At 43.4% G+C, this 19,576-nt stretch overlaps 1 protein-coding gene across 17 annotated transcripts in view; it reads left to right on the plus strand.

Moving 5' to 3' along the window:
• The window catches only part of cacna1ab (calcium channel, voltage-dependent, P/Q type, alpha 1A subunit, b), a 113,290-nt gene that overhangs the window by 59,877 nt on the left and 33,837 nt on the right, over positions 1 to 19,576 (plus strand). For 15 of the 17 annotated variants that reach the window (XR_008413877.1, XR_008413878.1, XM_053855883.1 and 12 more), the window contains exons 14-34: positions 546 to 658; positions 811 to 923; positions 1,284 to 1,415; positions 2,072 to 2,144; positions 2,377 to 2,497; positions 2,616 to 2,683; positions 2,777 to 2,883; positions 3,902 to 4,055; positions 6,035 to 6,636; positions 6,760 to 7,049; positions 8,471 to 8,600; positions 8,679 to 8,808; positions 9,513 to 9,572; positions 9,684 to 9,790; positions 15,829 to 15,928; positions 16,042 to 16,202; positions 17,094 to 17,231; positions 17,302 to 17,503; positions 17,569 to 17,733; positions 17,796 to 17,906; positions 18,209 to 18,292. Coding sequence is in view for 15 of the 17 variants with exons in the window: in XM_053855883.1 (XP_053711858.1) it covers positions 546 to 658; positions 811 to 923; positions 1,284 to 1,415; positions 2,072 to 2,144; positions 2,377 to 2,497; positions 2,616 to 2,683; positions 2,777 to 2,883; positions 3,902 to 4,055; positions 6,035 to 6,636; positions 6,760 to 7,049; positions 8,471 to 8,600; positions 8,679 to 8,808; positions 9,513 to 9,572; positions 9,684 to 9,790; positions 15,829 to 15,928; positions 16,042 to 16,202; positions 17,094 to 17,231; positions 17,302 to 17,503; positions 17,569 to 17,733; positions 17,796 to 17,906; positions 18,209 to 18,292 (3,161 nt within the window). In the remaining 2 variants the exon portion in view is untranslated. The remainder of the gene's footprint in view (positions 1 to 545; positions 659 to 810; positions 924 to 1,283; positions 1,416 to 2,071; positions 2,145 to 2,376; positions 2,498 to 2,615; positions 2,684 to 2,776; positions 2,884 to 3,901; positions 4,056 to 6,034; positions 6,637 to 6,759; positions 7,050 to 8,470; positions 8,601 to 8,678; positions 8,809 to 9,512; positions 9,573 to 9,683; positions 9,791 to 15,828; positions 15,929 to 16,041; positions 16,203 to 17,093; positions 17,232 to 17,301; positions 17,504 to 17,568; positions 17,734 to 17,795; positions 17,907 to 18,208; positions 18,293 to 19,576) is intronic. The other 2 variants (XM_053855885.1, XM_053855898.1) reach the window with 1 other exon arrangement.

Consider the following 19,576-nt stretch of genomic DNA (forward strand, 5'->3'; position numbering starts at 1 on the left):
CCTAATCCAAAATGGCAGTTTAAACTGTCGCTTTTGAGAGTCTGCAGTGGTGAAACAAGTGAAATGATCAAATATTTTGATTTCAAATATTGTTTTGAATGGATTTACTGGAATAGTGCTCTGAACTGCGAACGGCAGCGTTAATGGCTACAGCAAAAACTGCCTCTTTGTTGTTTTCTGATAGTTTATTTTACCTTTTTAAAGCTAAAGCTAATCTCAGCTAATGCTACTGGAGACGGAGATGCTGTGTGCTCATCGCCCTCTCATGAAACACGGTTGGTCCGAGTCAGCTCAGGCTCTCTGGCTGGCGTCCAGCTACATTAGCATATGAAGCTCTCGCTGCTGATGGAGTCCATTCATCACTAGACTGTCATAGTCCGCTACTCTCGCTCTGCTATTGACTTTTCACTCATCTCAGTCCCTTTCTTTTCTTTCTGTCCTTCTTTATCTGACATCCCTTGCTTCCATATCTCCTTTCCGATGACCTCATCTACCTTCTTTCCCTGTTCTCCCTCCCTCCTTTGTCTTCTGCTTCCCTCCTGCAGTTTATGCCGAGTTCATCTTCTTGGGTTTGTTCATGTCGGAAATGCTGATCAAGATGTACGGTCTGGGCATCCAGCCCTACTTCCACTCCTCATTTAACTGCTTTGACTGTGTGGTGAGTGCATCACACAGTGGCACACACACACCTGCGTGGTTACACACTCAAGCACTCAAACTACTCACCAAGATGTAACACGTTCCAAGATCACACGTTCACATACTTGCATGTAGTACATGTGGAAACACACGCGTTGTTTTCTACTGCAGGTGATTGTCGGCAGCATCTTTGAGGTCGTGTGGGCCACCATCAAACCCGGCACGTCCTTCGGCATCAGTGTGCTGCGAGCGCTGCGTCTGCTGCGCATCTTCAAAGTCACCAAGTATGTGTCACCCGGGAATCACGTGCTCTACCAAAATCGCGACAAGAGGCGTCCAGATATTTTTTCCGCCGCTCGCAGATCAAACGCCGCTTTCTCTTCTTGACACTTGTCCGACACTCGCTTCAGGAGAGATTTTAATTGGACTTGGCTTCTGTTCATCGTCTGCTTTTGTACTTGAATGAGATCCCTGCTGGTCACGACGCAGCTAGTTTGGACAGGCATTTTCCCTGGTGTCTTACCTGATGCAGTCATGTGACCATTCTGAGCGGCTGCCAGTGTAAAGACTTCAGAGTGCAGAGGAAACTGGCGTTAACTGTGGGTTTTATTGACTGAAGCTCTGAGCTGTCTTCTTGTGTCCAGGTACTGGGCTCCTCTTCGTAACCTGGTGGTGTCTCTGCTCAACTCCATGAAGTCCATCGTCAGTTTGCTCTTCCTCCTCTTCCTCTTCATTGTAGTTTTTGCGTTGCTGGGAATGCAGCTGTTCGGTGGACAGTGAGTATCCATGCACAACTATCATTTTTGAGTCCCCCATCTGCAGGGCATATCAAACTCTGTGTTCATGAGGTTTAGTCCATATGGTGCACTTGTTGACCACCACGGGGCTCCTCATGAAAAATGAGCTGAGACACTGATGCTACAGTTTGTATTGGCTGTGTCAAACAACAAAACATGTGTTTAAGTGACCCACAAGATATGTACCTTTTTAAATGTACCTTTTTGAAAATAGATTTATATGCATATTATCTTTATAACCTGTGAAGCAGTGTTTTACCTAAGCTTGTAGACTGACATAACTTCGAAAAATAGTGAAAATGATGCACAAAGAAGGGAATTGTGCCAAGTTGGATATAAGTTTTTGCCTAAATGACCTGACCAAGGACATCTTGAGTGTTTTGCCATGAAACACTCAGGTATAATTGCTGGATTTGTGCAAGTTTTAAGATACTCCATTTCCTTTAGACTCAACTTTCCAGTGCCAGTGATTTTCCATAAGATTACCTACCTGTTTTGCCCCACGTTTCGCAGCCTTGCATTATCTTGTTTGGTTGTGCTATAGTTTTCAATGCAGTCTGATCATTTGAGCCTTCAAATTGTTTTAAAGGTGGAAGACTGCGCTTCAGTAATTTAGCATTTTTTCTGCATCCCAGATTTAACTTTGAAGAAGGGACTCCACCAACCAATTTCGACACATTTGCAGCTGCGATCATGACTGTTTTCCAGGTGAGGATATTGCTCTTGTTCATCTCTGACTCTGCAGATCAAGGTTCTTGGATCTGTGTATGATTTCACAGCTTGTTTGGATCGGCTACTAGCAATAGGAGCCATCTTCGTGTTAGATTTGCTGAAAGGTGGATCATACTGAGCTACCTTCGTTGCTATGTGTGGGTTTTTACCTTGAGTGTATGCTCTCGTGTGGCGGCTCACACACGCTAATGTCCTTCTCCATGTTTAGATCCTGACAGGAGAGGACTGGAACATGGTGATGTACGACGGCATTGAATCTCAGGGAGGAGTCAACGACAAAGGAATGGTCTTCTCTATTTTCTTCATCGTCCTCACCCTCTTTGGCAACTGTATCCTAATTTTCCACAGACATGCCGTCTGTTGTAACAGCAGTTTCTTCTTTCACCTCTGATTTGTCCAGTGTTTCTATTTGGGTCAATGCTTTTTTGTTAACTGCTGTGATCTCAGACACGCTGCTGAACGTCTTCTTGGCCATCGCTGTCGACAATCTCGCAAACGCACAGGAACTCACCAAGGTACGCATTTGGCTTTAAGATGCTCAGGTGCTCAGTAAGAGTTATTTTTTTAACTGAAAAAAAAAAAACCTACAATTTTCATTACTTCTGCAGGATGAAGAAGAACAAGAAGAGGCAGCCAATCAGAAGACAGCTCTGCAGAAAGCAAAAGAAGTTGCCGAAGTCAGCCCGCTCTCTGCTGCCAACCTTTCTATTGCTGCGTGAGTACACGGAACCAGCCCGAAAACATAGAACAAGCATAGAACACCTTTGAAACACCACCAGGTAAAGAAAAGCTTACATACAAACATTAAACAATGGAACTAAATAACTCAGTTATCATTTTTGAAATAGTGTTTTTAATGCTTTTGACTGGCTGCCATCCTTTGATTTGAAGTGTACCATTCAAACACGCACAATAAACACTCTGTCACGCTGTTCCCATCGTCCTCTAAAAAACGATGAAGCGATTGTTCCCAGATTGAAAGGAACAGATTCTGGGCTTTTGGAAGTGAAGATGAGTTTGAAGAGTGAGCGACTGTAAATTCTGCTGCTGGCAACAGAAACATGAACAATGGAACAAACACAGGACGACGTTCCAAAACGCCTCCTGTCATTCAGGACTTATCGGACTTTGTCAGTTGCTGTGGAGAAATGGCTTCAGTCAATCACTGAAAGTCAATTAGTCATGTTTAATTTTCATTTTAAATGTTTTTTCATAAGATCTTTAGTAATATATGGATTCTCCGGTTCTTTACCCAAATGTTGTGCACAAATATTATGTCACTTTTCCAATCTGTAGCTCAGTCAGATATCGTGGTTTGAGTTTAGTTCATCAGCCTAAATCCACTGCTGAAGTTGGAGTATGAATTCAAAGTACAATGAGGGACGCAAAAAGGCAAATTGTAGTGTACATATTTTAGTTATTTGTGAGTTTTTTTAATTATTATTATTCATTTACTGTTGTTTTATTTAGTTTAGATAAAATTATATGTGTTTTTTGTTCCTTTTTTAATTATTTAAATTTTTAAATGAAAAAATTTAATCTCATCTCCACCTTGTCTTATGCTGGACCTTCACCAGGTTGTGTGTAAAATGTTTTCCAGCCGTTTGGTGAGATGTTAAGTGTTTAATTTAACAATATAGTCTTTTATTAGTGCTTAAAGCCTTCTATTCCATTGAGCTTTAAAAGCCCCTTGTCTATTTGTGTGTTGACGACTCGCTTCTCGTTCGCTACAGCAAAGAGCAGCAAAAGAACCACGTGAAAGGCAACAAATCTGTCTGGGAGCAAAGAACCAGCGAGATCCGCCGACAGAACCTGATGACCAGCCGAGAAGCTCTCTATAATGAAATGGAGCAGGAGGACTGGAAGGTGGGAGAAGAGGGAGAGGAGGTGAGGATCCCCCCCAATAACAAGTCACATATATACACATATATATGCAGTCTACTCCTGATATATATGGTGACATTTGTTTTGAGTAGCTTCCCTTTTTTTACCGCTTAAAGGGACATTATCACCCATCACACTGTAACTTTTCCATGAAATTCGGGTACGAAGTTAGGGAGGCCAGATGGTTTGGCCACATGAAGAGAAGAGACTGTGTTGGACCAGGAGCGTTGGAGATGAAGATGAGGATACGTATGACCTCAGGATAGCTATGGAGCAAGCATTTAATGTTTTCACCACCTCATCCTCTTACCATTCGCTGGTGTCCCCCACTACTTTTCAATGGTTCTGTTTTTCTTGTCTCTCCCTTGTCTTCGTTCTGGGTCACACTTCACTCCACATTTCCGTACTCCGCCGTGTAATGTCCCTTTAAGCCTGTGAAAAAAGTAATGTTTATTTTAATCATGCTAGCTGCTGTTAAGTGGGACGGCTTCCTGCTGCATGCCTTGCTGCGGTGCATTTTCAAAGTGGGGCATGCAGTGAAATCAAGAGCTGAACCCAAAGAGGGATTCAAAACTGGAGCGGGGCCGCTGTCCCGCCGATGATCAGGAGTCGACTGGATATGGCTCGGCAAACTGTGTGTTCCCGGCGTGAGCTGTTTCTACAACAGTCACGTTTAGAACATGCTTTAACAGAAGTGGTCTTTTTGCCGAACTGTGTATATCTGTGGCTCGGGGGTGGAACCGGGGAGGGAGGGAAGCAAAATCAGGAATGAACTTGGTCACTCTTGTTTCTGATATGCTAGCGCTTCAAGCAACATGCAACTGCTTTGCTGACATGGGTTTGCTTTCGCTTCTGTCTGTTCTCTTTTAACTTCCTTTGATTGTATTTCAGTGCTTGTTGAGATCATTTCTCAACAAGCACTAAATAGTGACTCAGAAAAAAACAGTATTTATGCTCATCTCACAACTGGTTTCAGAAAACTGGCACTTGAAATAATCCGTGTAACATTGTATAATCTAGTTGTTCCATTTCAATTTCCATACATGTTAAAGTTCTTCCAGTAAGTCGCAAGTGCTTGACTCCTCCGGTCTGGAGTCTAATCTCAGACTCCAGGGTTTATAGTTTTTCCAAGGCAGAGGCCAACATCCTTTCCTTTTTCTGATATGATTTGTTAATCCACCTTTGACCGTGAAGCAGCACAGATGAGAAACAGCACCTCCATTTCTCCGGTTTTGCCCTACCTTACAGTTGAAAACAACTTTCTCTTGAAGTCAATCCTTTATCAGCAGTTAATCGTTTACAAAAATGGTGCCTTTTAAATGAGCTGAGACAGAAGCAAGGTCCCCTAGTTATAGGGTTTGCCTGTGGGGAAACTATCAAGGACCCACCTGAGGGTCTGAGGGGACTGGTTAGCTCGTAGGGGGTCAGCATTTTTACAATGGGGGGGCTGTCCATGAAGGGCTTTACAATAGTAAATACTTTTTTTTGAAAGTGGATTTGAAGTGGAGCTAGTTAGAAGCCTCGCTGCTGAGTTCAGAACCAGATAGAGCCGTGATTTGATAGATTTATTGTTTTCTTGTTGCCTGTGAGGAGAGAGTTGCTGATGTCCAGGCAGAGAATATGAACTCAAGTTTTTTAGGTCCACGAGCAAGAGCATGGGTGACTTTGACTTTACTTAACAGTGTCGAATGACGGACTGAGACCACAATTGTGTTGTGCATGGTTTGGCACAAGACACGAACAAGGTTCTCTATCAAACGCTATGAGAATTTTTAAAAATATGATAAGCCTTCTGGGAGCTACAGTCATTTGAGATGAGCATACAGCATTTGTTGGTGGTAGAATCGCCAATAAGGGGTTAAGTGCTGAGGTGAGTTCGGTTTAGTTTTTTTTTTTTTTTGTGGGCGTGCTGAAGGAAAGTCCCAACCACTCTAGCTACAACCCGATGTGGGTCCAACTGCTTCTTCATCTTTCTGACCCAGGTGTCATACCCGAGGAAACCTCGTGGGGATACTAAGACTCACCTGGATCGACCTCTGGTGGTCAACCCTCAAGACAACCGTAACAACAACACCAACAAGACCCAGCCAGGGGAACTTCCCCTGGACCAAGAGTACAGGCGACAGGACTTGGACCACATCCGCCGTGCCGCCCACTCCCACCACCACTGCCACCACCGTCACCATCACAAAACTGTAGCCCCCAACAGCCAGCCACCATCAGGCCAGCAGGGGGCCACGCGGATAGAGCATGGCTTCAGCTGCACTTCTTTGGGAAACCTGGAGGTCCAGCATGGAGAGGAGAGACACGGTCACCGGAGCCACAGGGGCCACCGACATCGGAACAGGGAAGGGAGAGCCACTCGCAGCGTGTCGCCTCATCACAGTGAAGCAGGTGATGGAAATAATGAACACAGGAGGTCCAGACAGCACCGCAGAGCAGCCAGGGAAGGGGAGCAGGGCAAGAGACACAGGTCGAAGGGAGTGGACGGTGAAGTTGAGAAAACAGAAGAGGGTGAGGGACGGAAGGCGAGGCGGCATTGTCATGGCAACAAAGAGAGAAACAGAGGGCATCGCTCGCGAAGGTAGGTGAAATGAAGGTCAAGAGATTATCATAAATTGAAAAATGGAATTCTCATTAAAGGTTTTATATGAGTCGCACTGCTGATAGTTCAAAATGAGTTCCTCATTCTTCTATTCATCCACAGGGAGCACCACAGCACCGGTCCTAGCCTGTCCACCGCACGACCGGTTCTGCAGTACAACGAGGATCTGGACAACATCCGCAACAACAGCAAGCTCGCGGGCGCTCAGGAGCGGCCGTACCCGTTCCCACCCGACCACGTCAACAACCTGCTGAACTACTGTGACGCCGACACACACACTCTGCTGCACAGCATGGACAGCCTCATCTTCAGCAGCATGGCCAAGCCAGACTACACAAGCATAGACATGCCGCCCATCTACCCCTACCCCTCCACCAATGCCATCTTGCAAGGTGAGAACGGAGCGCGAAATCTCAGCACTCGTGTTTACACTGCAGATTCAGCTTTGCCTGTCTGCCTTCAATCCCACAGGCCTGGGGGTGGGCAATTAAATTTCCCCTGTGCCACAATTCATCCTGGGACTATGGCTGATGCTAAAAAGAAGACACGAAATATTTTATGAAAAGCCAAATAACATGTGATTACATGTTTTAAAATAGATTAGATGACATTATTATTCTTCATTTTATACACATTTTATCATAACATTTTTCGTTCTAAATCGGTGACTATCTGAAGATTGTCTATTAAAGTCGTAAACATCAACACAAAGGAGTTATGTGCAGAAAGCATGAAACGATGATAGCAAGGCAGGTTATCACAATAAACTCATTTTGAGGGACAAGAAAAAAAGTCTTTACTTGTGTATATAATTTGGTTCTATTCATGCATGAAATGGTGGAGAAAATAGAGGGGAAAAACACAAGAAAATTAGGTTATATTTAGAACTAAGTAAATGTGGAAATTATTGCTTGACACAAGCCTGGACTTTATGAGGGCTGCATAAATGCAGGCAAAGAGCCACATGTGGCCCTATAGCCGCATGTTGCCCTGGTCAGTGCTATGGTACATGATGTCACATCTTATCTAGCCAAACTTTGTCCCCTAATTTGAAATTTTCATGTCACAAATACATTAATTTTCCTTGTAAGTACGACACTGAAATATACATACATATAATGTATGCTATACACTCAATGAATAACTGAATTTTATGACATTTTCTGATGCAAAATGAATGATCTTACATACTCATTGTTATTAATTTTGAAAACTTTAGAAGGCAGAAAATAAATCAGAATTTTTCTCTGGACTCATCTGTAGTGTGTCAGACAGAATGCAATACAAAAATACAAAATTAAGGACAGACAAAAACAACAATTTGAGTCCAAAAGTATCAAGTGAGGGGGCATCTTTTTCTCCCAAAAAAAGATTACCGTATACATTAAAAATCACGAGGCTGTAGGTGGAAATCGAGGTGGTCACTGAGACATGATAAAGTACACAGGGTAGAAAAAAGCTGAGAAGGAACCAATTGCTGTTAGTCTTTTTAGTTTTACCATTTATTATGATGCTGGATAAAATGACTATGCAAGTGCCACCTGCTGTTCCATTGAGCTCATTCTGATCAACAATATTTCAAGTGCAAAAAAAATGTAATGTATGTGTATTGGGATTAGCTTCATTCTGAAGGAAATGTGGTCATAATGTTTAATGTCTTCCTTCTCAAGATCTGCTTTCACTTTGGGGCATTTTAGGATGTTTCACCACACCATCTTGTCAAACACCGCTGGTGGATGTTTGTGTACTGGGCCACGCTTGAATGAGTCTGACCTATTTCTGTCTACCTGCCTCTCTTCTTGACTCATTCCAGTGAACAAGAACGCCAACACCGACCAGAAAAAGAGAGAGGAGAAGGAGGAGGAGGACGACGGGGGAGACGAGGACGGCCCCAAGCCCATGCCTCCATACAGTTCCTGCTTCATCATGTCAACCACAAACCCGTGAGAATAGCTGCCCGTGTCTGAACGCTCCTGAAGAATTCTTGACAACCACTTTAAGTGTCTGTGAACTATCACCAGGTTCCGAAAGTGCTGTCACTACATCCTGACGCTGAAGTATTTTGAGTTCAGCATCCTGTCCATCATCGCCATGAGCAGCATTGCCCTTGCTGCTGAGGACCCAGTTTGGCCGGATTCTCCCCGGAACCATGTGAGACACCCGCTTATTGTGTTTAATGGTGTTTCACTGTGCACTTGAAAATACTGCGTGGTTAAGTGTGTGACACCAAGCAGCATCCTTCAGTTTAGAAATACAGCATTGATTTTGTGTTTTATTGATTTTATTTTTTAAATTGAATTTTATTTTATTCATTTTAAAGATGGTTTTGATGATTACAATAAACACGTATCTAAATTGTTTGGCTAGTTCCCTGCGAATTAACATTTACAAATATTTTATTCCCCACTTAAAAAATTGTTTTTGCTTTTCCCATTGTTCTTCTTCATCAAGTCTGTTCAAGACTTTTTTTTTCCCAAGCCCAGAATTACTGTTCCAGGAACTTGTTTATATACATTAGATAAATAATAATGAGGCTGAAAGATCTAAGAGGTTGGTTCAACTTTTGAAGGCCTGAACCTTTGGCCTGCCATTTAAAAGGGTTACATTTTCATCATAATTATTATCATTTTATATTTGTGTAATAGATTTTTTCATATTTGTTTTTACAGGATTTTTAATTTTTTTGTATTTTATATGATATATTACTTTCTCTGCAGAAAGTGGCCTAACACCAACAACTCTTTTTCATTAAAATTATGTTTATGTGCGAATAACAGACCTTTCCTGCTTTCCACAAAACAGTGTGCAGTGAATTACAAATAAATATTTTAACTATTTTGCATGTCTCCCTGCAGGTGCTGCGTTATTTCGACTACGTTTTCACAGGGGTCTTCACTTTTGAAATGTTGATCAAGGTAACAAGTGTCACTGCTTGCGTGTGTGCGATTGATGTGTGACCGACCTGTTGACATGGTTGTATTTCATCGTGATCAACATGTGTTCTGAGCCCACTTCCTTTCTTGCAGATGGTCGTGCTGGGCTTATTTCTCCACCAGGGCTCCTACTTCCGCGACTTGTGGAACATTCTGGACTTTATAGTGGTTAGTGGTGCTCTGGTGGCCTTCGCCTTCACGTAAGTCTCCCCCACCGTGCCACCCTTCCTATGTTCCATACCCCTCGCACCCAGCACACAGAAAGACCACTATGCCAGGCAGTTTTACTTTGAGTTGCGCTCCACCTCCTATGTTCCTTCTCTCCCCTGCTGCTCATTGTCATCATCATAACCTCATCTTTCTGTCTGTCTCTCCTCCCTCCTATATCTACCCCCTCCAGTTGTGCTTCCCATCACATGTGGCATTGTGTACACAGGTCCTTCTGTGCCGTCACCAAAAGACTACTTCATTAACTTGGTCCTCAGTTCCTTGTAACTCAGAGGGTCCACTCTGGCTCAACTTTTTGGACATTTAATCTTAACTGTCTCCAATTTAGGCTCTGCAAAGAAGCATCTTTATTGATAATTGGTTTTTTTTTGTTGTCACTCTTTTAGGCCAATATAAAGTTTAACAAAAAACAAAATTAATGAGTAATGATCTTGAATTATTTTTGCTGTAATCGCACAGCCTTAGTGTTTTGTATCCATGAAAGTATAGTCTATGTTTGGGGACAGTTGCTGCTAACCTGTAACCCCCACCCAATGATAATTTCTCAACCATCCCACCTCTCATCATCACCTGTTTGTTCTCCGATGTGCTCCTCCTAATCTTTCCTACCTCTACCCCATTTGCAAAACCTTGCCGCTCTGATATTCCCACCTTCCAGGCCGTGAGTCATCCCTTCCTCTGTACTTGCATCAGACGTTCTTGGTTTCATAAACCTTTACTTCCTGACTTCGCCCCACCAAAGCTTCTTGCTCTCCGATAGGACCATTTGATCTCATTCAACTGATCCCCTCCTAATGCGCAGCAAAGCGAACGAGTGGAGGCCGTTGCCGTCCACAATTAAACTAGCCCTCCAGGATTTATCTGGCTTTTCATTGTTGCGACCAAAAATGTCTGATTTTCGATCTGGAACAACTTGTCAGGAAATAAGGACCATTGCAAATTCGCTGGTTAAAAACTCCTGTCATTTCTTAGCCTAAAAAAAGAGACTCCAAAGATTTGTTTCTATTCTATTTACAATAAAAAATAACATTTTCAGGGCAAACTCACACACACAATAAATATATAAGTGTATGTGCTAAATCTAAAAAAACCTTGATAAAATAAGTGCATCTTTGTTATCATGATGTTCCATGAGTAGTTCTTGCTTGTTGTTTTGTAATGGAGCTCATCACATGGGCCGACACTGACGTAACTTGTAACTTGAGCATTTGCCATCACACTTCATCTCAACAAGGAGAGAGGGAATATGATGACGCACATGTTGTGTAGAGGGGTGGGCGAAAGGACACTCCAGTGATTGGTGGAATTTGCAGGAAAGTCGCAGTGAGTGGACGAAATCAGATTGATTGAAGTTGTGCTATTCGTTGCGATCGCAACATCGCCGTCTCCTGGAGGGACTGATTCAAGTTTTGTCATATTTGTTTGCTGCTGGTCAGGAGCGATTTCCTCAGCTCACCTTGAGCACCCCTCTGTCGCCCTAACAACTCTGTCTTGACCCTCCGACAACCATCCTCACTGGTCCCACTGATCCTCTCACCTCTGTCAGTCCGTGGGGGTGTGGGCTCCCCAGGCACCTTTAACCCTTTAAGTGCCCTGGCCAGAGGTTTACCACAAGAGCACCTGCAGGCGCCGTTTTTCATTTCATACACACACAAATCACACTCAGCTGACCAACAAGAAGGCACAGGTATTTCACTCTTGCTTCTCTGCACGAGCCTGAGTGTAGTAGGGGGCTGGCGCTGGGGGTGAGGGTGCTGGGTGGGCGGGGGAGGTGGCATGCTGGTAGGACTATCTTAGAAGATAAAGGTTAGTTACGGCTGTGTCTGCATGAGCAGATCATGAGTTTTTGTACATATTGAGGGAGTTTGACGCAGACCTTTGTGGACCAAATGCATGTTCGGAGCTTGTATGCATCACTAATTATTTTGAAATAAAACAGACACTAGCTCACAAGTTACATTTTGCAGTTTAGATTTTCTCTTAGCTTCACTGTTTTAAATCTCTTACATTTTTAAAAATGTTATTGTGTTCACTTTCTACCACGGTGATGAAGGACATCTCTAAAAGTCTTCTCAGGCGTATGCCTCGATCCTTGTTTCTTAAAATTACTCGATTGTCAGCCACCTTTCCAAAATGCCCACCTTCTATTTACATCCAGCATTCCACTTTCATCTGACTCCTCATGTTTTACTGATGTGAAAAGGGCTGACATGCAACACTTTATTGCGTGTGCTAGCATGCGCACAGTAGCAGGTAGATCCCTGGAAGCATTGTACAGAGTCCCAGCATGGTCATCTGAACAATGGCGTCCACAAAGCTTCAGGGTTAGAAACAGTTCTGGCACCTCTCATCTTCCCGCACAGAAAAAAAAAGCAGCCGCTGTTATGACTTCCACGTGCATGCACTTGCAGGGGAATGCATTGACGGTGTGTGTGTATGGAACACTGCACACAAATCCTGGTTTCTTGAGTCCGCCGTCATGGTAGTGATCGCCGATTTTCAAGAGAACCTGGAGCCGGCCAATCGTAGCTGTAGACGGGCATGCTCCCGAAAAGATGATGGATAAAGATCTTTCTTGATGATTGCAGATGTTATCAGGGAAATTTGTGCTGCGGCCAGGTGATCGTTGTCGTGTTGAGAGATAAGTGTAAATGGATGTGATTAAGATTGCTTTTCCAGGTGATGGTGCTTCTGTCACAAAACTACCAGCTACCGTAACCTGAATGTTAAGCAGGTTAAATAGAGACCAAAGTGTAACATTTTGTATCTAGAATAATATATATGTCATTTGAAAAAAATAAAAGTAATAAATTTTGATTTTATCAAAGTAATATAGACAGTTAAAAGACCTAAAAATAACACTACTTTCTGTGTTGAATTATTGATAGAAAATGTTAAATACCTTCAATATTAATCAATGGATGTGTCGATAAACAATCTTTCAAAAAAAAAAGATTGACGACACAATATAATGATGGGAAATATGTCTATATTTGCTTTATTTCCATGATTTCCAAGAATCTTTGAAATGAAGTTTAAGTTTTATTCAAATCTATCTTAGTAATCATCAATTAAAGGCATAAAATGGAAAGAAAATGGTAGTAAAAAATTGAATGAGAAATGAAATGAGAAATGCAGAGAACAATAAACTACGTTTCTCTCAACTTCCTCGGCTAGAAGAGCATTATTTAAGGCCTCAGCAGTAGGAAGGGGTGGGGCTCTCTCAGCAGGTTATGCTCATCTTACTGTCCTTCCTTCTTTGTCTGTCACTCATATAAATGTACTCTTCTTGTTTCTACCAACCCCCTCTCTTGTCCTGTTTTGTCTGTGAATGTCTTTCTATCAATGTGTGTCCGTCTATCTCCGTTTTCCTCCCCTTCTTCTCTTCTCTTCTTCCCCTCCACTGTCTTCTCTCTTTGTCGCTGTCACTGACTTTCGCTGTCTACCCTTCGGTGAATCTCCACAGGAACAGCACCCGGTAAAGTTCTTCCTCTGTCCACTGCTCTCTTCCACCGGATGAAAATGGCTTTTCGCTCTTTCTTTCTTTGTTCCTCTGATCATTCACATTGTTGATCCATTCATCCAGAAATACAGTTCTGTAAAAAATGCTTGCGTTAGTGATCAGACTGGGCAGAATCCAGTAGTGTGTGACTTCATAGTGGATGCTAATTTGGTGCACCTTTGGCCTCACCGGGCTTTTCTTTAATACCGACAAGCCGCTGTGATCAAGAAACTTCCCTCTCGCTCTCTCTCTGAGAGCAGATCCTATTGATTGACACACATGAGAGAGTATCCACACACATAAGACCAATGCAGTGGTCATCATTTTGTATCATCTCTTCCGAGCCCTTATTATCCTCTTGCTTTCCGGAGGTCTGAACCAATCCGTAGACATCTCCGCGACTTCAATTTTGGCTCAGTGGCTAGTTTACATTGGCAGCAAAGCCTGACTTCTGTACATGCTAACTTGAGCTGTTGCTACCGTTTATCCCTCTGTCCGTTCCCAACTTACCTTGGGTAGGTGGTTGTGTGGCCCTTAGAGATGTGTTTGCATGTTGGGACGTTACGAGGCAACAGCGCCAACATCTAACGTTGAAGGCGTCAACACTAGAAGATAGTCGCTAGTTGATGCCTTGGGTTTGAGTTAAAGTGCTACGGGCCACATTAAATGGATCGGATGGATTTGGCCCCTGGGCTTTGAGTTTGACAGGCATGTCAAGGGCGTGGTTGCGATCAAGGAACTAGTCAGCCATCAATGAGAGACTCAGAATTCCATCTATACTACCAGTGAGGTTTATAAATGAGAAGGATTGGTGTGCGACTCTATTCTCATACATTAGAGGGTTGTTGATTCGTCCAACCAGAAGTGTCCATGTAAACAAAGCCACTGATGTTTGCGTATGAGCACGACGCGGCGTCATCACAGTTACCAAACTGCCGTCACTCCTTGGTGCAACTGGTTTGTGGTTTTCCGACCCGCAACGTTCCGTAACAGGGTCACATGACTTTAGCGTCTCACATAGCCTCTTAGACGTTGAAGATTCACTTTGTGACTCAAGTCAAGCCCAATTGTTTAAGAGTGGATTCCATTGGAGCTATGTGAGACTGAGCAGTCATGTCTGTGAGTAATCTCTCATCCAAGCTCACTTCTGTGGGTTCCATGTCGGGTCCTTGAGTTTCTCGAAACGGTCCGGTCAGTTCTGACCAACTGGTGAGGACAAAAGAGTAGATACCATGTCTGGTAGACTTGTGGTCAAGACCATTTAAACCAAGACCAAGACAAGGCCAAGTGTTTTCTGGAGTGAGACCTAGACAAGCCGTAATGGAGCAGTCCAGCTGCTTTTATTCCTTTGTATATCCATAAATATAATGTATTATTTATGTGTTTACGCATATATATATCCCTGTGAGGTTCAAGTTTCGCATGTGGGGCCCTTTTGCTGGACCCCGCGAGGCTCCAAAAGACCAGGGTCATTATAAACGGGTTTCAGTTAAGGTTAGCCATTTGTTTCGGATGGTTAGGTTTAGGGTGAGAGGTCCCCACAAAAAGGGTCCCACTGATCTGTGTGTGAGGCGAGTGTGAGCAGACAGTGAGTGGCAGGACAGTCCACCCCGTCACATTTTATAAATTAGAATAGTCTTGAGCGGAAACGACTCAGACGTGCCACGCAGCAAATGCGACATAGATCGATGTAATTGACCCGTTAAACATGCAGATAACAATAATGCATACTGATGCAGCTGTGACTGAGATCAGGCAAGACAGAGAGAGAGAGAGGGAGAGAGAGAGAGAGAGAGAGAGGGAGAGAGAGAGAGAGCGAGACCAAGACCATCGACCGACTGGATCCCAGGCAGAGAGCCATGAACTGCCAAGACAGTAGCAAGACCAAGACCAAACTGAAGTGCAAGTCTAATAGCAGTCCTGAATGATAATTCGTTTTTACTTTTTCTATTTTTAGAAACTCTTTTTCCTCCCAGTGTCGAAAATAGCTCTGTCATACGTTGTTAAAATGGACGATCAGGTCCATTCAAGTAAGTTACCAATATGACAGTGCTAAGAGTCCCAGTCCCCTTGGCAACCTGTCTGGTCTACTTCCCTGCACCTGTTGCTCTGAAGTGGCTGTGCGTTTCGGAAACTCAAGTCTCAAGTCCGGGCGCGTTCACACAACCCTCAAAGAGACCCATGGTTCGACCTTTTTGTTGTCAGAAAAAGAAAGAAAGAGGTTTGGCTGGGCACTCTACCGGCAGATGCCTGATGAATGTGTGAATGATGTTTCAAAAAATAAAGCACACATGAAGAAGATGATGTCTCCAAGTCCATGAAACCAACTGGGCACTCTTTCAAAATGGTTTCATGTTAGACTCTTTTAGCACCGTCGACGTGGTTCTATTACACGTGTTTTCAATAAATATCCCCAGACACTTCAGATGTGTCAAGTTCTCAAGTTCCAAAAATTGATTTGCTCAATGTGTTTCCCCACCATGCTGATGTTTCCTGGCCGACCACCAGAGGGAGCAGCAAGGGCAAAGACATCAGTACCATCAAGTCTCTCCGCGTGCTCAGGGTGCTGCGTCCTCTGAAGACCATCAAGCGTCTCCCAAAGCTCAAGGTAGGACTCAGGATCTTCTCTGTTCCCGACCGTTCAGAGAACTCAAACTGAGTCGGCTCAACTGCTCGACTGTCCAGTCAACCCTCTCAGGTATTCTTGTCTCTCCCCCGCAGGCCGTGTTTGACTGTGTGGTCAACTCTCTGAAGAACGTGCTGAACATCCTGATTGTTTACATGCTCTTCATGTTCATCTTCGCCGTGGTGGCTGTGCAGCTCTTCAAGGGCAGATTCTTCTACTGCACAGACGAATCCAAAGAGTTTGAGCGTGACTGCAGGTTTGGAGATGACTCCTCTCTGACTAATGCTTTACAAGTAACTACTCAAAACTTGGTGACGATGGAGAGCAACGAATACTCTCATTCTTTAAAACAGCGCATCATTAAAAATTCAACACGCGACTCTAATAGTGATTGTTAATTAACCGACTCTTACATCTCTCGCCTTTGTTTAACATCCGCGCTGGCGTTTTTAATTGGGATCATTGTGATCTTAAGAGAAAGTGGGAGACAAGTGAAGACAAAATCCAGTTAATGGCTTTAGAGACGAAACATTGAGACGCAGACCTTCCTTGTCAATGAGTGGAGAGGTGAATAGTCCTGTTCTTTTTCTTATAAACTCTGACTTTGGTGGGGACACAAGACGGGTCCAAAAGACAAGGCAGTGTTGAGAGTTTTTCAGTGAAATATTCCACTTTGATATCACATGGCTGTAGCTTAGCAATGGCTAGAGATGAAGGCACACTGTCAATCTGAAATACTGCCTGTCGCAATGTTACGAGTTTGCCTCTGAGTGTTAAAAGTCACTGCATTGTTAAGCCCCATTCACACTGAAGTTGTACTGAAATACATGTAAGTAAGCGATCTTCACTGCTGCCGCATGCTCTTTCAAAACTTCCGACCAGACGTCACGCCTTTCAGCTTCTCAAAAGCTGTCTCACATATGTTACGGAAACAACACAATCAGTGTTTGTGTGGCCTCTTTAGAGAAAAAGTCAGTGCGGCTAGGTGATTGTTATCTTTCGGTTCGCATGTGGCATCGTTGGTAACGCAAGGTAAAACATTCCCAGTCACCACAAAGATGGTCATTCTTCCTCATGACATCGATGCCACTTCTACAAATGTGTTGGATCGAATGTCTAATGTTCCTCATGTGTCCTCTTGTTTCAGGGGCGAGTTCTTAGTGTATGAAAGGGATGAAGTTAAAGCTCAAAAGCGGGAGTGGAAGAAGTACGATTTTCACTACGACAATGTGGCTTGGGCCCTGCTCACTCTCTTCACTGTCTCCACTGGAGAGGGGTGGCCACAGTGAGTACTCCTGCTGCAGGCTGAGCGATGTCTACCTCTGGGTTAACACTTTGGTCTCTTCTCTCCGCAGGGTGCTTAAGCACTCAGTGGACTCCACCTATGAGAATCAGGGTCCCAGCCCAGGATATAGGATGGAAATGTCCATCTTCTATGTGGTGTACTTTGTTGTCTTCCCCTTCTTCTTTGTCAATATTTTTGTGGCTCTTATCATCATCACCTTCCAAGAACAGGGAGATAAAATGATGGAGGACTATAGCTTAGAAAAGAACGAGGTAAGACTCGGCTGTTCGCTCTGGCATGGATGATCATGTGACTGTTCGTCTCATCCTCTGTGCAGAGAGCCTGTATAGATTTTGCCATTAATGCCAAGCCCCTGACGCGCCACATGCCAAAGAACAAACTAAGCTTTCAGTATCGCATGTGGCAGTTTGTAGTGTCGCCACCGTTTGAGTACAGCATCATGGCTCTGATCGCGCTCAACACCATCGTGCTCATGATGAAGGTACGAAAGCACACTGACGTGCCAGCGATCAAGCACTCGGCTCACCCTTCTTCCCCTCACAGTTTGATGGTGCGTCGCAAATGTACGACGACGTCCTGAAGAATCTCAACATTGTGTTTACCACTTTTTTCTTCATGGAATCCATCCTGAAGATCATCGCGTTCGGCCCTCTGGTAAGACTCCCCAGAAGGAGCCCATCCAGAGAGCACTAGGGCGACTTCACACCTGACCCAGGTCGACCCCGTCTGTGTGCTTGAATTTGTATTAGTCATTTATGAAGTAGGTTATTTTGGTCGACAGATCTAGAGCAAGGTTTCTTTTTTCTTCCCCGTCCTATCACCACGCTAGCAAAACTCCTTCCTCTCTGTTTCCACGGCAACAAGCCCGACATTAGCCAGCAGCCTGTCCACAAGCACGCGTTGCCTATTTTTAATTAGCTTTAACACCTCTTTTCTTCTCCCTTTTTATTCATCAGAATTACTTCAGAGACGCCTGGAATATTTTTGATTTTGTCTCCGTCCTCGGAAGCATCACTGATATTTTAGTAACAGAACTTGGGGTAAGTACTTTGCAGCAACACAGGTCTTTTTTTCATTGTTATAGTTTTTCAAAAGTCAAACCAATTATTAATATAATATACATACACAAACCAATTATTAACATATATTAACATATACCTATAAGCTTTCACATATTTAGTGTATTAAGTAAGAAAATTCATGAACGGAATTTGCTGAAGTGAGTTGTGTCCATGTTTTATCTGCGGGTGAGTGAAGGAAAAATGAAGGTTTTCGGCAGCACAAGGGAATCAAATGTGGCTTGAATTGGTTGATTTTCCTTTCTTTATAAACTGCCATTATTTCTCAGTTTACGACTTCCTGACTTCAATACACAACTTGGGTTAACCCGTCTGTCCAGGAAATTGTGATGTTACGATCACATTTTTAACTACTTACGGAATATTCAAAAAAAAAAAAAGATGACATTATTTCATCGTCATTTTTTATTAGCTTTTACGTTTATTTTTTGCCAAAACCTGGAGGCACTGATTCACTCTTTAGGCGCCATCATCGCATCAACATGGCGACATTTTTGTGGCGTAGACGATAGTTCCGCCATCACGGCGAGCAAGAGAGTGAGTTTGACTGATGAGAATACTCATCCTCTGATCAAGATTTTCACTCACACTATGACAGAGAGTGACACAATTCCGTACGTAGTGACAGCACGTCCGTCCTCATCCGGTTCAATTGGAAATTGTGTTTACTAATACAGCTTGTCTCATACGCCAAAAACAAGACTAAGAATAATCCTGCACTCATCACGAAGCGTCATCTCCGCTTGTCTTTGTGAGTCTGTAGTTGTTACTTGGGTGTCTCATAGGCTGAGAATACAAAACCCAAAACATCTGTCTGCCAAACCACATGCACCATTTTGTCTTTTTGTGTGTAAAAATCTGTCATTGTTTCATTGTAATGTCTGTGTTATTATATAGTCACAACTGTAAAACTGATGCGTGTAAAGTTCAGTCCCTCTTTGGTGTATTCATAAGCTCACCACTTGTTCTTCATGCCCACGGATATCAATGACAGTGGGTAGTTTTTCCTGAGAACCAACTCTTTTTTTTTTGGGAGGTGAAGTTCTCTGCGGCCATCAGATGCTGTCTCAGGCAGCCCCTGATCAAATATTGACATCCTATTGATGCTTCTGACCTCAGCCTGCAGCTCACAAGGTGTTTCATAAGGAGCCATTGTAATAGCTTGATGGATGTAGAGTAAAAGTAAAGCTCATATATCCTGCAATTCCATTGATTTTTCTAGCATGATAACAGTTTTTACTTGAA

This window comes from Synchiropus splendidus, chromosome 2 (assembly GCF_027744825.2).
Source record: "Synchiropus splendidus isolate RoL2022-P1 chromosome 2, RoL_Sspl_1.0, whole genome shotgun sequence".
Lineage (NCBI taxonomy): Eukaryota > Metazoa > Chordata > Actinopteri > Syngnathiformes > Callionymidae > Synchiropus > Synchiropus splendidus.